The following is a 19,885-nucleotide window of genomic DNA, read 5'->3' as shown; positions in this document are numbered from 1 at the left end:
TATTTTTCAGCTAGGGAAACTGAGGCAGAGAGAGTTTACATGACTTTTCTAAAGTTAAACATGCAGACAGTAAAAGAGTCAAGATCAGAAATCTGGGCCAAGATTTTCATAAATAGGTGCCTCATGTTAGGCTCCCAAATCTATATTTAGATGGCTAAATAAGTGATCCCATTTTCAAATGTGGCAAAGGCTCTCATTAACCCCATTTGAGCTCTTTTTGCCAACATTTCCTTTGATGTAAAATAGGAATAATGATAATTATTTACCTCTGTACAGTACTTTGAGGGTCCTGTATGAAAGGCACTAAGTGAAAAGGGTTATTTATCATTTAATAATAATATCACATCTCTCAAAAATATTAGACAACATAAGGCCCTGGAAGGAGATACATAGGGACCTGATCCTGTTAAGTGCTGAGCACCCTCAGTTTCCACTGAAATCAAGATCAGACCCCAAATAGCCAAGTTTTGAAAGGATCTTGTTTGTCACGCAAAATTAAACTTTTAACGAGGAAATCCATATCAGGCATGTGTTTCACTGTAGATCAAAATAGTCAAATTTGTAGATGGAAAATATGTGCAAAGCAGACTGGAAAGAAAACTGGCGCCTCAGCATGTCAAGTTCTTTCCTGTGTGCTTTGCAGGCCAAAACTGGAGAATAACACTTGCCACTGTATTCCTCCCTTCCTCTGAGCATCGCTAAATGCTTTTTAAATGTTAAACTGCATGTTAGATTGCATTTCTCCAGAATTTACTTTGTCCTTTTAATTCTAGTCAATGCACCTAGTCAATGCAGACTGTGAAGAACTTCAAAAAGATCTCACAAAACTAATTGATTGAGCAACAAAATGGCAAATGAAATTTAATGTGGATAAATGTAAAGTAATGCACATTGGAAAGAATAACCCCAACTATACATACAATATGTTGGGGGCTAATTTAGCTGCAACTAATCAGGAGAAAGATCTTGGAGTCATTGTGGATAGTTCTCTGAAGAGGTCCACGCAGTCTGCAGCAGCAGTCAAAAAAGCAAACGGGATGTTAGGAATCATTAAAAAAGGGATCGAGAATAAGACGGAGAATATCTTTTTGCCCTTATATAAATCCATGGTACTCCCACATCTTGAATACTGCATACAGATGTGGTCCCCTCATCTCAAAAAAGATATACTGGCATTAGAAAAGGTTCAGAGAAGGGCAACTAAAACAATTAGGGGTTTGGAATGGGTCCCATATGAGGAGAGATTAAAGAGGCTAGGACTTTTCAGCTTGGAAAAGAGGAGACTAAGGGGGGATATGATAGAGGTATATAAAATCATGAGTGGTGTGGAGAAAGTGAATAAGGAAAAGTTATTTACTTGTTCCCATAATATAAGAACTAGGGCCCACCAAATGAAATTAATGCGTAGCAGGTTTAGAAGGAAGTTCTTCTTCACTCAGCGCAGTCAACCTGTGGAACTCCTTGCCTGAGGAGGTTGTGAAGGCTAGGACTATAACAGGGTTTAAAAGAGAACTGGATAAATTCATGGTGGTTAAGTCCATTCATGGCTATTAGCCAGGATGGTGTCTCTAGCCTCTATTTGTCAGAGGGTGGAGATGGATGGCAGGAGAGAGATCACTCAATCATTACCTGTTTATGGTCACTCCTCTGGGGCACCTGGCATTGGTCACTATCAGTAGACAGGATACTGGGCTGGATGGACCTTTGGTCTGACCCAGTATGGCCTTTCTTATATTCATCTTAACTATTTCCTGGCCTTTTAAGAATTCAGTCTAGTAAATTCTTTTGAAACAAATCAAAACAATCCTCCATCTTTCAAAGAAGTAAGCTCTACATGAAAATAAACGTGAACTTTTCCAGTCTTGTGTCTGTAGGGGCAATACAAAATTAGTAAATACCCTAAAATAACTGATAATTTTATTTTGTGGCAATAGGTAAAAAATCTGTGTGAAATGTGTCTGCAAAGGTTCATTGATGTAAATAGTTATTGCATCAACATGATTTGGGCTGAGATTTTAAAGCAGCTTTGGACTTATCTTGCCCAGCTCTCATTAATTTCTAATGGGTATTGGGTGTCTGAATCCCTTGCCATTTTAGGAAATCTCAGCCATAATACTGAACTAGACCTATTTTAGATTTCAGATACGTTTTCCCTGTTGTTAGATAGAAAATTAATTGGTTGATTTGGAATAAGTATGTCACTCATGTAAGTATTTGAAGTTATGTTAGAGCAATATGGGCCTGATCTCGCAAACAGTATTGAGCAGTGGTAGTAAATTTTTGCAGGATTGGACCTTATGGGCCTTATTGGACCTTATGGGCCTGATCCAAAGTCCATTGAAGGCTGTGGAAAGGGACTCATTGATGTCGGTGAACTTTGGCTCAGGCCCCCATTTTATCAAATGGAAATACAGACCTTTTAATGGGAAAGGAGGTCTTGTATGATTTCACCTACCACCATCACCTTCCCTTTTATTCCATACCTGAAAGGCTGCACATCAGACTCATTTTCACTACCAGCTGAGGACTGCTAACTGCAGGTCTCTGAACTCTCGTTGCACTACTTATGGATCATTAAATACTTTCCTTGCACTTCCCCATAAGGGAATATATAATGGAGCTAAAAGATCTATATTTTAAAGCAGAGCTACTGGGCAAGCTGAAACCCTCTGAGTGACTGAGAAGGCACAATTTCCAATACCAGTAATATTAAACTACGATGGGCAAATACGTGACAACATATACGTTAAATTAACATTGACGACATTACTCCAAAATTGTTAGAGGCTAACATTTAAAGTTTTAATGTGTAAATGATTAGGTTGAACAAAGGAGGAAAGAAGAAAAGCCAAACTAAAAAGAAGCAGGGATTTATTACTTTTTCATCAGTTTTGGAAGTTATTCAGTCCTTAAAATATTTACAACGGGTTTGCTCTTTGATGTGGAACTCATTTTATACTTGGTTGTGCAGTAATGAGTGAAATCATATAATTCTTATTACTGTACTGAGTTCTTTTCTCCCACAGGATTCCAAATGGATAGAAGAAAAGCAGCTCCTTATCAGAACAAACCAGGAGTTGTTAGAAAAGGTATGTGTTCAGAATCTAGGTACCATCTAATCTCTACTCTTCAAGGAAACTGATGTGCTAAGTGTTGAAGTGTTAAGGTAAAATTAACTTTTTTTTTCCTGTCCAAAAACTGTTACACTGAGAGTTTGAGATTAAAGTGTTATTGAATTGTGAGCTCTTTGGGGGGTAAGGGCTATTATGAAATCTATGTTTGTAAAATCTCTAGCTCAGTGAGATGCAATCAGGTTGAAGATCCACCACAGTATAAATGTAAAGCAATAATAATAAAGGAACGGTAGCTGGGCTTTGCCAAAAAAAAAAGTATAGCAGAACTGGAGAAAAATCTCAGATTATGGTCAGTGCCACTTAATTTGTTCCCTAGTTAATAGGATCACTTGTTTGAATTAAATTTTTAAAATGTAGAACCAAGTATTTCAAGCAAGATTGATCACTTAAAATTGTATTATTGGATGATTTAATAGAATAGAAAATTGCCATTTAGGATCTGAGATGCTGAGTGACTTCTTCAAAGTGCTGAATACCCTCCATGGATTTTGGTGAAAGAGTTGAGGGCACTCAGAGAATGAGGCCTCTTAATTAGTGAGTTAAAATTATTAATTCAATAAAATAAGAGAGCCAAAGAAAGATCCATGACTAAAGAACTGCCACTAGAATTATACTTTATTCAGACACTTTTATTGATGTTATAAGCAGTGCCATATGCTGTATTAGCTGTCATACACCCCCCCTGTTTTCATATAAATAAGAAGGTCAGACAAGAATGCTTTTGGTTGGACTCAGGAAAAGGTTCTGTAATGTACTTGCAATATTCCATTTTGCTGTTGTTTAAATAGCCTACAGCCTCAAGGCACAACATTTTTGAGCAGGGGGTTGGACTAGATGACCTCCTGAGGTCTCTTCCAACCCTGATATTCTATGATTTGAGAATTATAATTAGGCCTGAGAGGAAATTGGATTTGATTGTAAAAAGTTAAGTACCGATCCTGTAAGGTGTTGAGAGCACTCAGCACCTCCCAAGATGAGGCCATAGGAAAGAAACATTATACCTTTTGCCCTGAGCACATCACTGAGAGCCAGGAAGTCCTGAATTGTAACAATGGCTCTCAATTTGCTGCATGGCTTTCAGCAAATTATGTAACCTTTCTGTGCTCAGTTGCTCCATCTGTAAAATGGAGGCTGTAAATACTTGCCTGCCAACCTCACAGGGGTGTGGTGAATGTTATTTAGTTAGTGTTGGGAAGCTTTTTAAAGATTTAAAGAGCTAAGTGCAAGTACTATGACTTTAAAAAGTGATGCAAAGTAAATATGAACAGGCTGCTTTAGTTGAAATACTCTTCACTTCTAACCCAGTGTTATTGAGTGTTAAAAGAAGTTCATCATGCATTTTTTCCCTTTAGTTGCGGTTTTATACACAACTTCTGATATCTGCTTCCAAAATGGCTTTATGTAGACTTATCTCAGGAAAGCCCCAGGCAAGGATAATCATTGTCCACACTCAGTGAGGAGTTTGTGTCTATTCATGAGCCAGTAAAGTGCTTCCTAATGTGGGTCTCCTTCTTCATTCCCAAGACTTGGGGCCCATCCATCCAACCATGTGGGCCTTACTTGAAGTCAGTGTTTATAAACATTCACTGGTGTGCTTAACTTTATCCACATGAGCAATCAAATCCACTCTAATTGTGATACTAAGATGCATAAAGTAAAGAACATGCATATATCGTTTCCTGGATTTGGAACTTGGTAAGGGATTTTGGGCTCCAAGTTTTTTTACTTAATTTAACTCTTGCTACTATTTTAATAAGGGATTCTTTGATGAGGATTTAATTTAATTTAATTCAACCATAAGTGTCAAGAATAATGCACTTAACTGAATACACAGATTTTTCCATAGCTTAGTGTTATGATATTTTATTATATCTTAGATTTACAAAATGGAGCTGGAAGAGAATCAGCTGAAGAACGAGATGCAGGATGCAAAGGACCAGAATGAGCTGTTAGAATTCAGAGTGCTTGAACTTGAAGTAAGAGATTCTCTCAGTTGTAAGCTCTCAAATGGAGCAGAAATTGTGTTTGAACCCAAGTTGAAATTCATGTAAAGTTCACTGGTGCATGTGTAAGGTGGAAATATTTTGGGGTTTTTTTAAATGCTGTAAGTTTGAATTCTGAAAATGAATACCACTGCCTTAATATGTTTTGGAGAGAATGCTCACTAATTTTTATGAAGATGTAAAATAGCTAATATATACTGCATATAGTTTGTTTTGCACCTAATAAAATATTTTGTTTTGCAATATTTTGCCTTTTTATTTATTTCATTTCCATAACTACACCTTTCCTGCATGTGAAATCACTTGGTATGCATATTACAGACTTGGTTGGCATTGTTTCAATTAACACATCTTCTCACATCTTGCATGCAACGAAGTCTAAGGATCTGACACCTCCATCACATCAACCTGTAATTGTTTTTAAGATGATTTTCAAATTGACAACACTAATATAAATAAAACAAACTTAAAAGAGCAAATTTTTTTAGCACATTTTTAAAAGAATTTCACTTACCTGAAGTCTCTTCTCTGCTGATATAGAACGTGGATGAGACATTCATAAATGTCAAAGTCAAATTTTACAACCAGAACTGCAAATTATAGGTGTGAGGCACAACTATAACTTGTGCAAGTGAAAGTAATGTGTTCTTCAGAGCAAGCTTCTTTCACAAATACTTTTCTTTGAGTAAATGGAATAGGCTATTTATTAAAGTAGATCTAAGATAGGGCTTATAATTTCCATGGGGATGGATGGTGCTCATCACCTCATAGATGGGACCATAGGGAATGTTATGATGCTAAACTGTTGCCACAATATGGTGTCATTCATTGTCACACAGTCGCATTAACTGATAACAGCAAATCCAGTTTGAAAAGGCCATCAACATTTTTACACCATTTACATTCTAGAATAAACTCTACAAAACACTCTCAATGTTACTGTTCCATAATTTTCTTCATCCAGTTCATTTCACCAAAATCCTTAGCATGTATAACCTCCATGGTGAAGATGAAAATCTTATTTTCATCATGCTATGTGGTCATTCTGCTTTTAATCTTTGACTCTTCTTAAAATCTTTTATTTTACCATTTTATTTTACCATCTGTATAGACTGATGTCCATAGCATGTAATACAGATTATACATTGTGAGATATTATTGTCTCACTAGTCATTCTGGAAAATTAAAAATGCAAAGTAACTTGTATTCTGTATACTTTATTAAGCAACTTTAAATTAAAATACAGAACAAGTTAGTTAAAATTGGCAACTAATTTAACAACCAGTTTTCCAAAATTTAAGTATTTTTGGTAAAAGTAACCTGGTGCATATTACATCTTTAAAAATAAACTCTTCAAACCATGTTTAGCATAAGAACTTCCTACATTTAACTAAAGAATCAAATGAAAACTGAACTGTTCAGTACAATGTATTTGTTCTTCTTGCTGAGTACCTATTTACTGAATAACAACTGAAGGATTTTCATGAAATTGCAAATAAGGCATGCAAAATAAATCTCTCACTGATGGACAAGTGCATAGTCACAAAAATTACAAGAGTGGTTGCTTTAGCAAAATTATGCAGCTGTTGGTGAAAGTATTTTCATGCATGGTGATAAACTAAATTCTTTCAGATGAAAATTAGAGTGGATTAGAAAACAGGGTCAATTGTCTATCATTTAGCACAGGCAAATACTGACAAGTTTAATGTGCCAAAAGACTAAACTTAGATTTCACTTTAAATTAGGTCAATTCAGGATTGAATCCCTCCTTCTGTATATGTTATTATCATCAAGCTCACTTACTGGCGTGGCTATGTTTTTAAATTAGACTACTAAGTAGAAAAAAAAACTTTTTAGGAGACAGTACATGGGGAGAAAGGCAATGTGAAACAGAGCCTTTCACCTCTTGGTTGCAGCTTCAAATTCATTAACCAACTCATTATCCTTTGGTGACCTGTGAAATGACACCGTGGTTGCAGCCCTTTTCCTAAAGGACAAGTGTCCATATCACAAATCAACTAACAAAATTTCCCTCATTTGTAGTTTTGGAAGCAAAACTATGGATGGAATGAGCATGGAAACTGAACTGTCCCTTCACTACTACTTATCTCTGCAGAACAGAGCCAAAACTCTTCTGCAGGGAGTTGTGGGGAAGCTAGAACCGCTGTCTGCCCATGCTACCTCTGTTTTGTGAATAGAAGATGGGGGGTGATTTTAATCTCATTTACACTGATGTTGCAGCAGAGTTACTCTTGTTCTGAATAAGGCCCAGAGCTTCAGCTTCCAGATCTTTTAATCCAGCTACTTTCACAAGCACATCGAAATTTAACGAAAGACCCTCATTTGCTGAAAGTAGGAATACAGCTATTCCACTGAAATAATGGATCATAATGATGAAGAAGTGCGTGAAATGTGCTGAATATATTTTAAATGTTATAATTTTAGAGATCGTATACATGAAAGGATTTCTTCTTGGCACAGAAAATGGTTATAGAAAGTAGAATGTATTATACAAACCTGGGACGAGTAGTGAATTGCTAGGTTTGAGGAATTAAAATGCTGAAATGTAGGGTTTAGCTAACTTCATTGCTGGTTTACTGTGGTTAACACTTAGCTTTATTACTGAAAGTTTTCAGAACAAAAATGCATGTCATTTCAGAATAGATACAATCTCCTCAAGGTCATAATATGATTTGACACTGTTTGATATTTTGTTCTGTAGCCTCTTCACAATAGTCATTATTTGCTCATGAAAGCAATAGATTAAATAAAAGATTCCACCTAACATGAAGTACTTTAGAGGAATATCTAAGTCACCCATCCCTACAATTGGATCCATACAAGTGGACCTGTGTATCCACATGGAGCCTTGCGACGTTCAATGTTGCAGAGGCTCTGCTTGCATGGATTCGATTGTTGAATCAGGACTTTAGTGCTCAAATTACACCAAAACCTTAAAGGACACTGAACAGCACGAAAACCACCATGTGCTTTGACTGCAAATAAGGATCTATGGATTTCTTAATATTGGTAAATTTAGGTTTGTCTTGAATAACTTGGGATAGTCGGGAAGAAACTGACATTATTGTATAATCACAAATATATTGTTTTTTAAATGAAATCTTTCCTCAGGAGAGAGAACGAAGGTCACCGGCATTTAACCTCCATATAACCACCTTCCCTGAAAACAATGGAAGTGCACTTCAGCTGTTCTGTCAACAGGAAGGAATAAAGGTAGATGTGGCTTCATTAGCTAACCAGGAGTATTATCAGAAACACTCGTGTAATCATATGAACACTTTAAATCATGGTTACCTTCGAAAGTACAGCAGTGATTCAGATGTAAGAAATATTTCTTTTCTTCAAAGAAAAAGATATGGTCAAGTTCTGAGAAAAGGAGGGTTTAGGATGAATAGCAGGGGAAAGAGGTCTCCTAGACTGTCGTGTATTCTTCTTCCAAAGGAAATGAAGGCCAGTCACTTGAGATATTTAGAAGTAGCTTGAACTAAACCGTAGAAAATACACGGTAGGGAAGAACATAATTGTATGATATGATTAGTTGATTTGTCATACGGCTCCACATTTATTCAATACTGAATGTACAGTTGCAGTCAGAAAAGTGGCACCTTTTCCATCATCGGTTATGATTCCTATAATGTATTCAGGAGGACCGAATTCAGTGAAGCACTTAAGCACCTCATTTCCCACAAATGTCAATAGCTCAATCTGCTGCACTTTTTTTCCCCCCAAACCAGATCTTTTTCTAAGCCTGTTACCCAATTTCAACATTTCAGTGAGTTGATAAATCTAAATGTGCTAAGATGCATTCTGTCCTCATTTATACCCAGGTTGCTGGATATAACTGAGTACCATTTGATCCACTGTAAACATAACAGTAGCATTTGTGTCACTGTGATGCAAAACTAACATTCAGCTTTTGGAGTCTTCTTGCATGCAAAGGGGCATAAAGACCGTGTAAAAAAATTAGTATCTAATGATGTGTTTTCTCCTTTATGAATAATGAATGTTAAAAATATTTTCCAGGATGTGAATATTTCTGAACTTATGAAGAAGCTTGATATCCTTGGAGATAATGGGGTAACAATTTCTTTATTTCAATTACTCCCATGGAATGGCATGCCAGCAAATATGCATTAAGAGACTTTCTATGGCTATATTCAGTACCAAATGTTAGGGCCCATTTTTGCCAGCATAGATGCAATCCCTTCAATGGGAATTGACTTCAGTGGGAGTCACATCTGTGTTTTTCAGGACAGATGTGGGTTGCTGGTGAGTGGCACTAAAAGTTGTGGCACAGGGAATGCACAAGATATGGTGTAATAAAGGTTAGAACAAAATTAAGAGTAGGAAATAAGTTAAAGCTCATTTTTCTATATTGATTCCCTGAAATAGTAACACAGAAGTTTAGATTCTACAACAAAGGGTGCCCTAGAAATACCTTAGAAAGGAAAGATTTTATCGTAGCTTTAGTCTGATCCACAAAGTTTGAGGGTTGGCTCTAGATTATATTCTATGCAGTGAGATCCAAAAGCACTTTCAAAGCAATCAGTATTGCGCTGTTCAATAACAAGTCTAATTCTTCAGTGCTCCCTTGGCTTCGGTGCAAGATTTTTTTGCATTAGGATGGCAGTCCAATGAATTGACATTTTTCCCATTTTAAAAAAAATCACTAGATTGAGGCCACCCTAGACCATCTCTTTTTTCAAGGCATGGTGAGAATGATGCATTGAACTAACAAGTGTAGGGACTGTATTCACTTACTTTAGCTTTATTTATTTGCAAAAAGAAAAGGAGGACTTGTGGCACCTTAGAGACTAACCAATTTATTAGAGCATAAGCTTTCGTGAGCTACAGCTCACTTCCTCAGATGCATATCGTGGAAACTGCAGCAGGCTTTATATATACACAGAGAATATGAAACAATACCTATTCCCACCCCACTGTCCTGCTGGTAATAGCTTATCTAAAGTGATTTCCAGCACAAATCCAGGTTTTCTCACCCTCCACCCCCCCACACAAATTCACTCTCCTTTGTGTGGGGGGGTGGAGGGTGAGAAAACCTGGATTTGTGCTGGAAATCACTTTAGATAAGCTATTACCAGCAGGACAGTGGGGTGGGAATAGGTATTGTTTCATATTCTCTGTGTATATATAAAGCCTGCTGCAGTTTCCACGATATGCATCTGAGGAAGTGAGCTGTAGCTCACGAAAGCTTATGCTCTAATAAATTGGTTAGTCTCTAAGGTGCCACAAGTCCTCCTTTTCTTTTTGCGAATACAGACTAACACGGCTGTTACTCTGAAACCTTTATTTATTTGTTGTCACTGGACATTTTCTGTGCTTGTTTTTTTAAAAAATAAAGAGATCTGAGATACATACAATAAAATCAAGATCTCTCTCACTTGTTTTGGAGAATGGATTTACATCCAATGTGAAATACAGTTGCATCTTTTCTGTATTTTAGAATTTGAGAAATGAAGAACAGGTTGCAATAATCCAAGCGGGGACTGTACTTTCCCTCTGTGAAAAGGTAGATTTCAGTAAAGTTTTTTGTTTGCATAAACACTGAGCGTACCATCCTAGAACCGGAAGGATGATTTGTCAGTGACGCATGGCCTTTCTGTTAAATTAACATGGATGTGAGCATGGAGGCATCATAACCTGTGGCTTTATTGGGATTGTACTTGTGGGGGCCTGAATATACATTCAAACATTTAAAATATAACTTTAAAAATGAAAACTTCCTCCGGAGACGTTACCATTAAAACAAAGCTGTAAAAAAACTTTGGGATAAAAGAAGCCTAATCTGGGAAATGTCATCAACCTCAACTCCCAGTGACCTTTTGAGGAATTGAGGGTGCTCAGCACATCACTGGAGGTTCTCAGTGCTTTGCAAAGTTCATACAATGAAGACCAGTTCTGGGCCCATGTCTCCAAGGTTCTGAAAACCTCCTGGAGCTCAATACCATCCTCTACTATGGAAGTCAGTAGAAAAAGAAAGTGCTCAGCACCTCACAGGATCGCTCCTTTCATGTGCCACCTTTGCACTATTTTGTAAGAACACAGGCTGCTAGTTCTTGAACAATTGACCCTTAATATCTTTCCATGACACAGCCACAAATGTATGTCTTTCAGAATGGTCTAAAAATGCATACTGCCCTTTAACGTCCCACACTTTCCTTTACCTAACAGTGTGTTAGTGAGAAATTCATTATAACCTTAACTTGCATGATGTTTTACCTCTTGGATCACACAGTTCAAACACTTTTGAAAATTGCATTAGTCTCTTGTTATCTCCCTTCTTGTGCCACATGGGGAAGACAGAATTATGAAAACATGATTCAGTATTTCTGTTGTTAGGGCTTGGTCCTCTCCTGGGATTTCACTGAGCTAGTACAGTATAGCTGGTTGTGCTGCTGTGTATTAAGTGGAGAGGTTTCTAAACTCCTTACTAAAGGATGTTTATCTCCCGACTGGTATGCCTGGCAGTCTTCACTAGTATAAAAATAAAGTCAACTGGTCTTGGAAATAGCAATTTCATTTTCCCATAGTCTTGTAGCCATTGGACAACTGAAATGTAATTTAACAAACCATTTATCATTCAAATAATAGTTCTCAAGCTGAGAATTACTTGTATGATATCACTCTCTCACACACATACACATGTGCACACGCACCATTGATTTATCCTGCTGCCTTTTCCTTCTTGTGTAATAATCATCCATGTCCTTCAGCAACAGATCTGTGATCAAACAGAGCAGATTATTATGATCTCCTGATACTTACGAGTGAAAGAAGAAGGAAGAGGTCCAAGAGGGAATACATTTCTTTTAGTAAATGTGATCTTCGCTTGTTCAACATTGTCATAGGATAGGACCAAAAATATTTTCCACAGGACAGATAAATTAGACAAGTCACCCACTTCAGTGTGACTGTAGAACTTGCTCTCCACTTTCTTCATTCGTAGAGAGAACATAGTAATGAAGCCAATAATTATTCTATTTAACTTGGCTAGGAAGGAAGATGTTTCCTTTCTACTGAAGAAGCTGCTATATTGCCCCATCCCAATAAGTCTGCCATTTATAGCTTTATATCTATACCTGCACAGGTCCATTTCTGAACTTCAAAATGGAAGTCTAGCATGAAAACTCCACCATTCAGATTAATTGATTAATGATTCAACTATGTTATCAGTGTAAACAAAATAAAACTGAATAAACCATTACAAACGTTGTATCTGTAACTTTGTTACAACAGACAATCATAGATCTTAAACTCTAATGAGAAAAAATTGAAAAATCTATGATAAATGGCTAGATCAGTAGACAAAAGGAAGAGCAAAATTACACAAGCAATAAGGGCTGGACTGTGCAGTCCTCACTCAAGCTGGTTCATATTCACCAGAGCATTGTCACTGAAATCAGTGGGACTATTTGAGAGAGTAAGGGTCACGGAAGCTAGCCCTCTTATATAGAAGCTTAGTGACCTCTTGCAGGTTATTTCCATTAGTGTCCAATCACAGCAATCCTGCCTCTAAGAATAAACTGTGAGTTTGTTGTCAATATGGGAAATCCTTTATAACAATAGAAAAAGAAATTACAAAAGGGGCTTCGGAAAATAGCAGGTATCTTTTACACCTCCTCTGCAAAAAATCTGTTTTTGGTTACCTCATAGGAATTATTCCTATTGACAGTACTTCTGTTAGTCTTCAGCTGACCAGAGGAGGATTTCTATGGTAGTCTTACTGTTTAATCAGCTTGTTCAAAAAGGTGGAGTGTTTGGTTCTGTCCTTCTAACTAACACACAGGTTGTCTGATTTTAACATGAGAGTCTGTCTATGTACTTTTACACCACTGTCGTCAGAGTGCCTCACAATCAATTAATGACTAAAACTCAGTAATGAATTAATCCACATAGCACACCTGTGAGGCAGGGACGTATTATCCCTATTTTACTGATGAGGAACTGAGGCACGAGGCAGATTAAATTGAACCCAGGTTGTTCCATGTTCTATCCACTCAACCAGGGGGTGGGCAAACTTTTTGGCCCGAGGTCCACATCTAGGTATGGAAATTGTATGGTGAGCCATGAATGCTCACAAAATTGGGGGTCAGGATGCGGGAGGGGGTGAGGGCTCCGGCTGGCGGTGTGGGCTCTGGGGTGGGGCCAGAAATGAGGAGTTCAGGGTGTGGGAGGGTGCTCCGGGCTGGGACCGAGGGGTTTGGAGGGCAGGAGAGGGATCAGGGCTGGGGCAGGGGGTTGGGGTGTGGGAGGGGGTCAGAGGTGTAGGCTCCACATGGCGCTTACCTCAAGCAGCTCCCATGTCCCCACTCCTGCTCCTACATGGAGGCATGCCCAGGCAGCTCTGCACACTGCGCTGTCTGCAGGTGTTGCCCCAGCAGCTCCCATTGGCTGCAGTTCCTGGCCAATGGGAGCTGCCGGGATAGCGCTTGGGTGGGAGCAGCGTGCAGAGCCCAATGGCTGCCCCTAAGTGTAGGAGCTGGAGGCGGGACATGCCGCACACAGTGGGGAAAGCCCCGGACCCTGCTTCCTGGCGGATGCAGCCCCCGGGCCATAATTTGCCCACCCCTGCACTAAACAATCTCCTAATCCATGGAGGCAGCAGTAACTCACTGAAGTTTCTGCATGTTAAAATGTATCTGTGGGAGACAGACTCCTTGGATTTCAATCACAGAGTCATTTAAATCAGAAATCAGATTTCCCCCATCCTCTTTACTGTAGAAACAGCTTCCTGTCACAAGTGTAGGTCATTTGAGTTGCTCTAATTGCCAAATCCAACCATTCAGTCCATTGACTCCTTCCTTACCACGTTAATTAGGCAAACGCCACAAATGAAGAATTAAGGGTTCTGGGCCTCCCTGTTAAGCGGCTTTAAAGTGAACTGAAAAGGTGCTGCTGAACATGGGGTCTGATGCTTAAATAGGCAGGATGCTGCCTATTGTTGTGATGCTCTTAATTAAGGTCAAAGGTGCAGCGCAGTTAATGCTTAGGTGTTACTGATCTCAGCTGCTAGCAGGAAAATGCAGAATTCTGTAGTTAGGTCTCATCAGGTAGTGAGGGAAGAAATGACTATCAGCTATTTAAAACCATGACATTTTAGTGTGTCTGTATGTATATATAGGACAGAGGTGAGTGAGGTAATATGTTTTATTGGCCCAACGTCTGTCCTTAAATATCAGTAGAGCCCTGAATCACATCACATATCAGAGTTAAATCAAGCTATTTAAACAAAAGTTACCAAAGATTCATCACTCCCCCAGAGTTCTTCTACTTAATATTCTAAGTGCCCAACCTTGCTCCTGCTAAACTCAATGGTGAAGCTCCTACCGACTTCAGTGAAAACTGGCCCTACCAAAAAAAAAAAAATCTAGATTGTGTTGTAAGGGAATCCTGTAACCCAGTGAAGAAATGAAATAAAATAAAACCATGAACAAGAATGAGAATTCCCATCCGTCCTGACAGCCCGTAAAGCTGAATGTTAGCATACTCTTAGCCATCATTAATATTCAAGACGCATAACTGTAGTTTCCACTGTGTATCATCTTACAGTTGGAATGCAATGACCTTTCTTCTTTTCACCTTGGTCACATTTTTTAAAGCATAATAATAAGAGATTGATCGGATGGTAGCCATTGCATGAATTTCTTTACACAGTTCTTCCTACCCATCTTAATCTTCACCTCCAGGGCAGTGCCCAATGGGGGTGGGGGGGGGAAGCAGGGACATGGGGACACAGAACTCCTCTGGCCCAGGGCCTGCAGTGAGGAGAGCAAGCTCTTCTGGCCCCAGGGCTGCAGTGGGGGCACAGAATGTGGTCAAATTTAAATTCCTGCACACACCCCTGTTCACCTTCAATGCCCCTCTCGTTCTAGTAATGAGCTTGCTCTTAGTAAATGCTGTGAATTGCGCCAACTAAAGGATGGATTCTGCAATCCTTCCTCATACAAATACTCCCACTGGTTTAAGTTACCATAAGAAAGGATTGCAAGGTTGGGCCCTGACACCAATGGGGTGGGTTTGTGATGTGGACAAATGTGCCTGGGGAGCAGCAAGGATGAAACCATCAATTAATTTGGTTTCTTGACTCCAGTCACATTTGAACCTAGGCCTTTAGAGGTGGAAGGATTAACCCTGGCACTGCAGCAGCCTCCACTCATAATTAGTCTTCCCAGTTCCCTCCTTCTCATTTATTTATTTGTAATTTGAAAAAGCTGCACAGTTAATGGTGTGGGGAAGGGGATGAAGCATGCGATTGGCACTGTCATCAACAAATTAACTTTCAATGACGCCCTTCCAAAGGCTGTATTCTCACCTTTTTCTATTCCTCTTGTTCCTGCCATGTTCATATAGTGGCTAAAACAAATAGAAGGAACAGAAGCTGCATTGACACAGAAGATGATGGACCTGGAGAATGAAAAGGTAAGAAATGATCATTCTAAAAAAGTCACTCACTCAGCTAGATCTCCATTTCTGAGAGAAGTCGGTAAACACGATGACATGTTAAGTTGTTGCCGTTTTCTTTGTAGTGGGGATGACCTCATGGTGCTGTCAGGAATAGATTTATAAAACACTGTTTAATGGCTAATGCCTTTGATGTGTAGAGAAAAAACTAATTCAACTGAGACTGAAACATGGCTGTACCTGCAAAATATCACCCAAAAGGGTATAATAAGCAAATAGTATGAAACCTGTCAGTGTGCTTTCTAGGTATATTATTTTGTTTGGCAACAGCAGGTTCTTTGGAGTCTTGGAGTCAAATTTCAGTAGAATTGCACCCGGGATTAATTTGGCCTTTGGTGTGTAATATCAACTAATGAAGTCCTCTTCCTGCTTCTGCTTTTTTGCCATAACCTCTCTTCCCTCTCAAGGATGGATGAATTCCAAAGTGCAATTAAGTCTTTCACTACAAATTTGATATGATACTAAGCTCTCCTTTTGCTGTATGTTGTATGAAAATTTTCTGAATGAATGTTTAGTTTTGTTGATTTATCATGCATGTAGTGCTTTTCATCTTCCAATTGATGTACAAATACTGATTAAACCTTGCCATACATTTTCCCAGTAGATAGATAAACAACATTATCCCCATCTTACAGAAAGGGAGACTGAGGCTGATGGGTGAAGTGACTTTCTTGCCTTTGGCTGTCAGTGTCAAGATTAGAATTTGGCTTTATTGGCTCATTGTCTGGTGCACTGCCTTTGAGAATGGGGCATGATACTAATAATCATGTAATGCAAGGTGTGGGCCCTTTTATCTGTATTACACCAAGAATGACTGTATTTGTAACTCTGAGTTGGAAAATGTAAAAAAATAATATTTTTTCAGGAAAAAATGGAAAACACTAGATTATTTTAAAAAGTAAATTGGAACAAATATGTTGCGTCTCTCTAACTTGACATATAGATGTTTTCATTTGCAATCTGTGATATCTGTAATTCATGTTCACTTCAAGCTTCTGAGTATTTACGCACCAAGTAACTGTATGTATTTGCTCAGGTCAGCAATCTGTCCGTCTCAAAAGCAATAGTCACATCTTGCCCGGCATAACTTGTGTAATAAATATGAAAATATATTTTACGGTGAGATTTTCAGAAGTGCTCAGCATTGGCCTAGCTGCTTCCTGTGGGAGTAGTTAGACCAATGCTGAGTGCTTCTGAAAATCCCATCCTTATTACAATTTCTGACTCCTATTGCTGGTAGTGGCCACCTTGCTTAAATGATGGTGATATCACCTGCGAGTCAGTGTGGTCCCGTGGCTAGGGCACTAGACTGGGACTTAAGCAAGTCACTTCCCCTCCGTGTGCCTGTTTCCCTTCTCACTCTTTCTCCTGTCTACTTAAGTTGCAAGCTCTTTAGGGAAGAGACTGTCTCTTATTGTATGTTTGTACAGCATCCACTGGGGCCTGGATCTTGTATTGGGCCCTTCTGGGTGCTGCTGTAATAGAAAAAAATAATTAACAATAATTGTGCCATTGCCAATAAACATCCAGCATCCAAGACTGAAATAAGTTCCCATTTTGCTTTTATATTAGTTCATGGATCATTGAAAGAACTCCAGTGTTTAATAAAGTCTGAAAACATTCAACATTACAGTTTATGAATTATATCAGAATGAAAACAGCATGGAACCTTGTTCTAGTCTCCCATATTTGACTTCCATGCTGCCATTGTAAGAAATAATGGCTTATTTCAACAACTGGGTACCTCCAATAATAAGGAACAATATATATAATTAGTTCTTATGCTTACTGACACTTCAGACTGTCAGGTTACTGTGCTGAGCAGTTTTCTTTTAAGCCAAATAACATTTCAAACAGGAATTTTGATTTATTACTAATTACTGATGTTTGTCCAAATTCTGTCCCTATACTTATGTGCACAATTCCCACAGACATTATTGGGAATTGCATTTGAAAGCAAACAAAACCCGGAGTCAATCTGAACATCTTTTCTTACTATTGACATAGGCCAATCATTTCTGGCAAAGCTTTCTGCTTTTAAAAGCCTTTCGTTATACACACTAGCCCATTTTTTATTTTTAATGAAAGCTAAAGGCCTTTATTATAAAGTACATGGATTTATATTTAAACTGCTTTTTGTTCCATATGTTGAGGAAACACAAAAGTTCATCTTTAAATAAAAATGACTATAAATGGTAAGTCTGACCAAACTGCCTTTCTGCTTTCTGGACTACTTGTTTATGAGCACCCATCACCACAAAAAGAATCATATAAAGCCAGTATTTTCCAGCCTGATTATGGTGTTTACTTGTGCTTATTAAAAGTTCCAGAGCACTTTTTTCAAGAGCAAGTTTGCTGGTCTCTGTGTACTGGCTAAGTTCTACCTATTTAGAGTCTCATTCTAAGACTCAGTCTTCCTAGAGCTTCAGTTTTCGATATTGAGTTCCATGGAATCCTGATCTGTTCAGCATTTCAGTGACAGCAGATATGATCCATGTATAATATACAGGTGGCCGGTTGGTCAGGAACAAACGTGCTATAGCAGCGGACAGATAAGGTATTATTACGAGGGTGAGTGAGTTTAGTGATTGAAAAGTACTCAGAAATCCTGAGTTCTAATCCTAGCTTCTGCAACTGTGTCGGCAAAGTCCCTTAACTTCCCTGGCCCGCCGTTTACCCATCTCAGACTAGAGTTACCTACCTTTATAGGAGTAATGTAAATTTAGAACCAAATCTTGCCCTCTGCCAGGCAAGTCTGATGGGAACCAGAAGGCATAAAGAACCTCTTTTCATTCTATGCTAGCAGTGGAGCAGGATCTCTGCCTTGCACTAAGGAGGGGTCCTGGACCCCACATCAGCTAGTCCCCTCCCCCCCACTTCCTAATTCAAATAAAATTTGCTGACTAGAGCACGTAGCTGCACACTTGCCAAGCTAGTACGTAGACTGAGGTCTGCAGCATGAACCCTTCAGGAGCATATATTACTCATTTTCAAAGGAGCAGCGACGTGCACTTAACAACATGATTTTCTCCCCTCTCTTGGCCTGCCTTGTGTAAATAATGGCTCTTGTACTGCACACATGGTGGACATGCTTCACCCGTCTCTCCCTCCTTTGTGTGTGCCTCTGTCAGATAAAGGCAGGATCTTGCCCTTAAGGTTTGTACTGTATTTTAGAGATCATCAAAGGAAAGGTGCTTTCTAGATACACATAGTTAATATGATGGTTTTTGATTAGTATTTTTTTTTAATCTAATACTCTAAATAGCCTAACTATAAATATGACCCATGGCTTTAGGTTCTCAGTTGCTTTCAGGTGACAGTGACTGAGAGATCGCATACCAAAAAAATGGTGAACTTTATGATTCCTCATGACTTAGGATAAAGAACAAACCCTCCATTGTTTTTATTATTGCTCAGGACCTGTTCAGTAAACAGAAGGGTTATTTAGAGGAAGAACTCGACTACAGGAAACAAGCTCTGGACCAGGCTTACATGGTAGGAAAAGAACAGTCATTAAATTTTCATGCTTGATCAGATTTGATAAAATACAGATGAAAAAAATTAAATAGGGTTCTTTTTTAAATGATTTTTTGTTCTGCTAGATTAGGAAACCAAAAATTACTTAAATGGAGGATAGATGACGCAGGAAATGGGTTAAAATAATTGGAATTGTTATTCTAAAATGTGCAAAATGCAACATTTTGGTGGTAGAATTGATTGCCAGAGCTAGGCTAACAGTGTGCACGGTGATCATGAGTAAAATATGCAGAAAATGACTATAAAACATTTCAAATGTTATTTTTCCAGCTATTTGTAAATATTTTGCTATTAACTTCTGCAAACCCAGAGATGTCCATCCTTTCCATCCTATCTATTTTAACCTCTTATAGACTTCTTAAATAAAATCACAGGTTTTAGTCATCTCAGGTTGAGCAACAAAATAAGGAAAATCCTCTGAATTAGCACATTAGTGCACTCAGCTTCATTAGGTGGAGTAAAACCTCAAGAAACAGAAGTATTGTGGCATGAAGGATTGTTTACATATTGTAGGCTTTTCAAATTGGAAAAGAATTCTTAGGGAAGCAGTGTGGTCTAGTGTTTAAAGGAGGTAACTGGGAGATTGAGTATCTGTGTTCCATTCCTAATACTATGTGACCTTGGGCAACCCATTTAAACTCTCTCTGCCATAGTTTATGCATCTGTAAAATAGAGACAATTACCTACCTCACAAAGGTGTTGTGAGGT

The 19,885-nt window shown here is 38.5% G+C and overlaps 1 protein-coding gene across 1 annotated transcript in view; it reads left to right on the top strand.

Moving 5' to 3' along the window:
* The window catches only part of JAKMIP1 (janus kinase and microtubule interacting protein 1), a 262,665-nt gene that overhangs the window by 206,121 nt on the left and 36,659 nt on the right, over nucleotides 1-19,885 (top strand). The window contains exons 13-19 of the mRNA XM_084626863.1: nucleotides 3,027-3,089; nucleotides 5,012-5,110; nucleotides 8,270-8,371; nucleotides 9,182-9,235; nucleotides 10,623-10,688; nucleotides 15,530-15,598; nucleotides 19,058-19,135. Coding sequence (XP_084482989.1) covers nucleotides 3,027-3,089; nucleotides 5,012-5,110; nucleotides 8,270-8,371; nucleotides 9,182-9,235; nucleotides 10,623-10,688; nucleotides 15,530-15,598; nucleotides 19,058-19,135 — 531 coding nt within the window. The remainder of the gene's footprint in view (nucleotides 1-3,026; nucleotides 3,090-5,011; nucleotides 5,111-8,269; nucleotides 8,372-9,181; nucleotides 9,236-10,622; nucleotides 10,689-15,529; nucleotides 15,599-19,057; nucleotides 19,136-19,885) is intronic.

The sequence above is a fragment of the Lepidochelys olivacea genome (genome assembly GCF_965140295.1).
Source record: "Lepidochelys olivacea isolate rLepOli2 genome assembly, chromosome: 4".
Taxonomy (NCBI): domain Eukaryota; kingdom Metazoa; phylum Chordata; order Testudines; family Cheloniidae; genus Lepidochelys; species Lepidochelys olivacea.
Note: the sequence above shows the minus strand (reverse complement) of the source record. Positions and strands in the feature narration are given on the sequence as shown.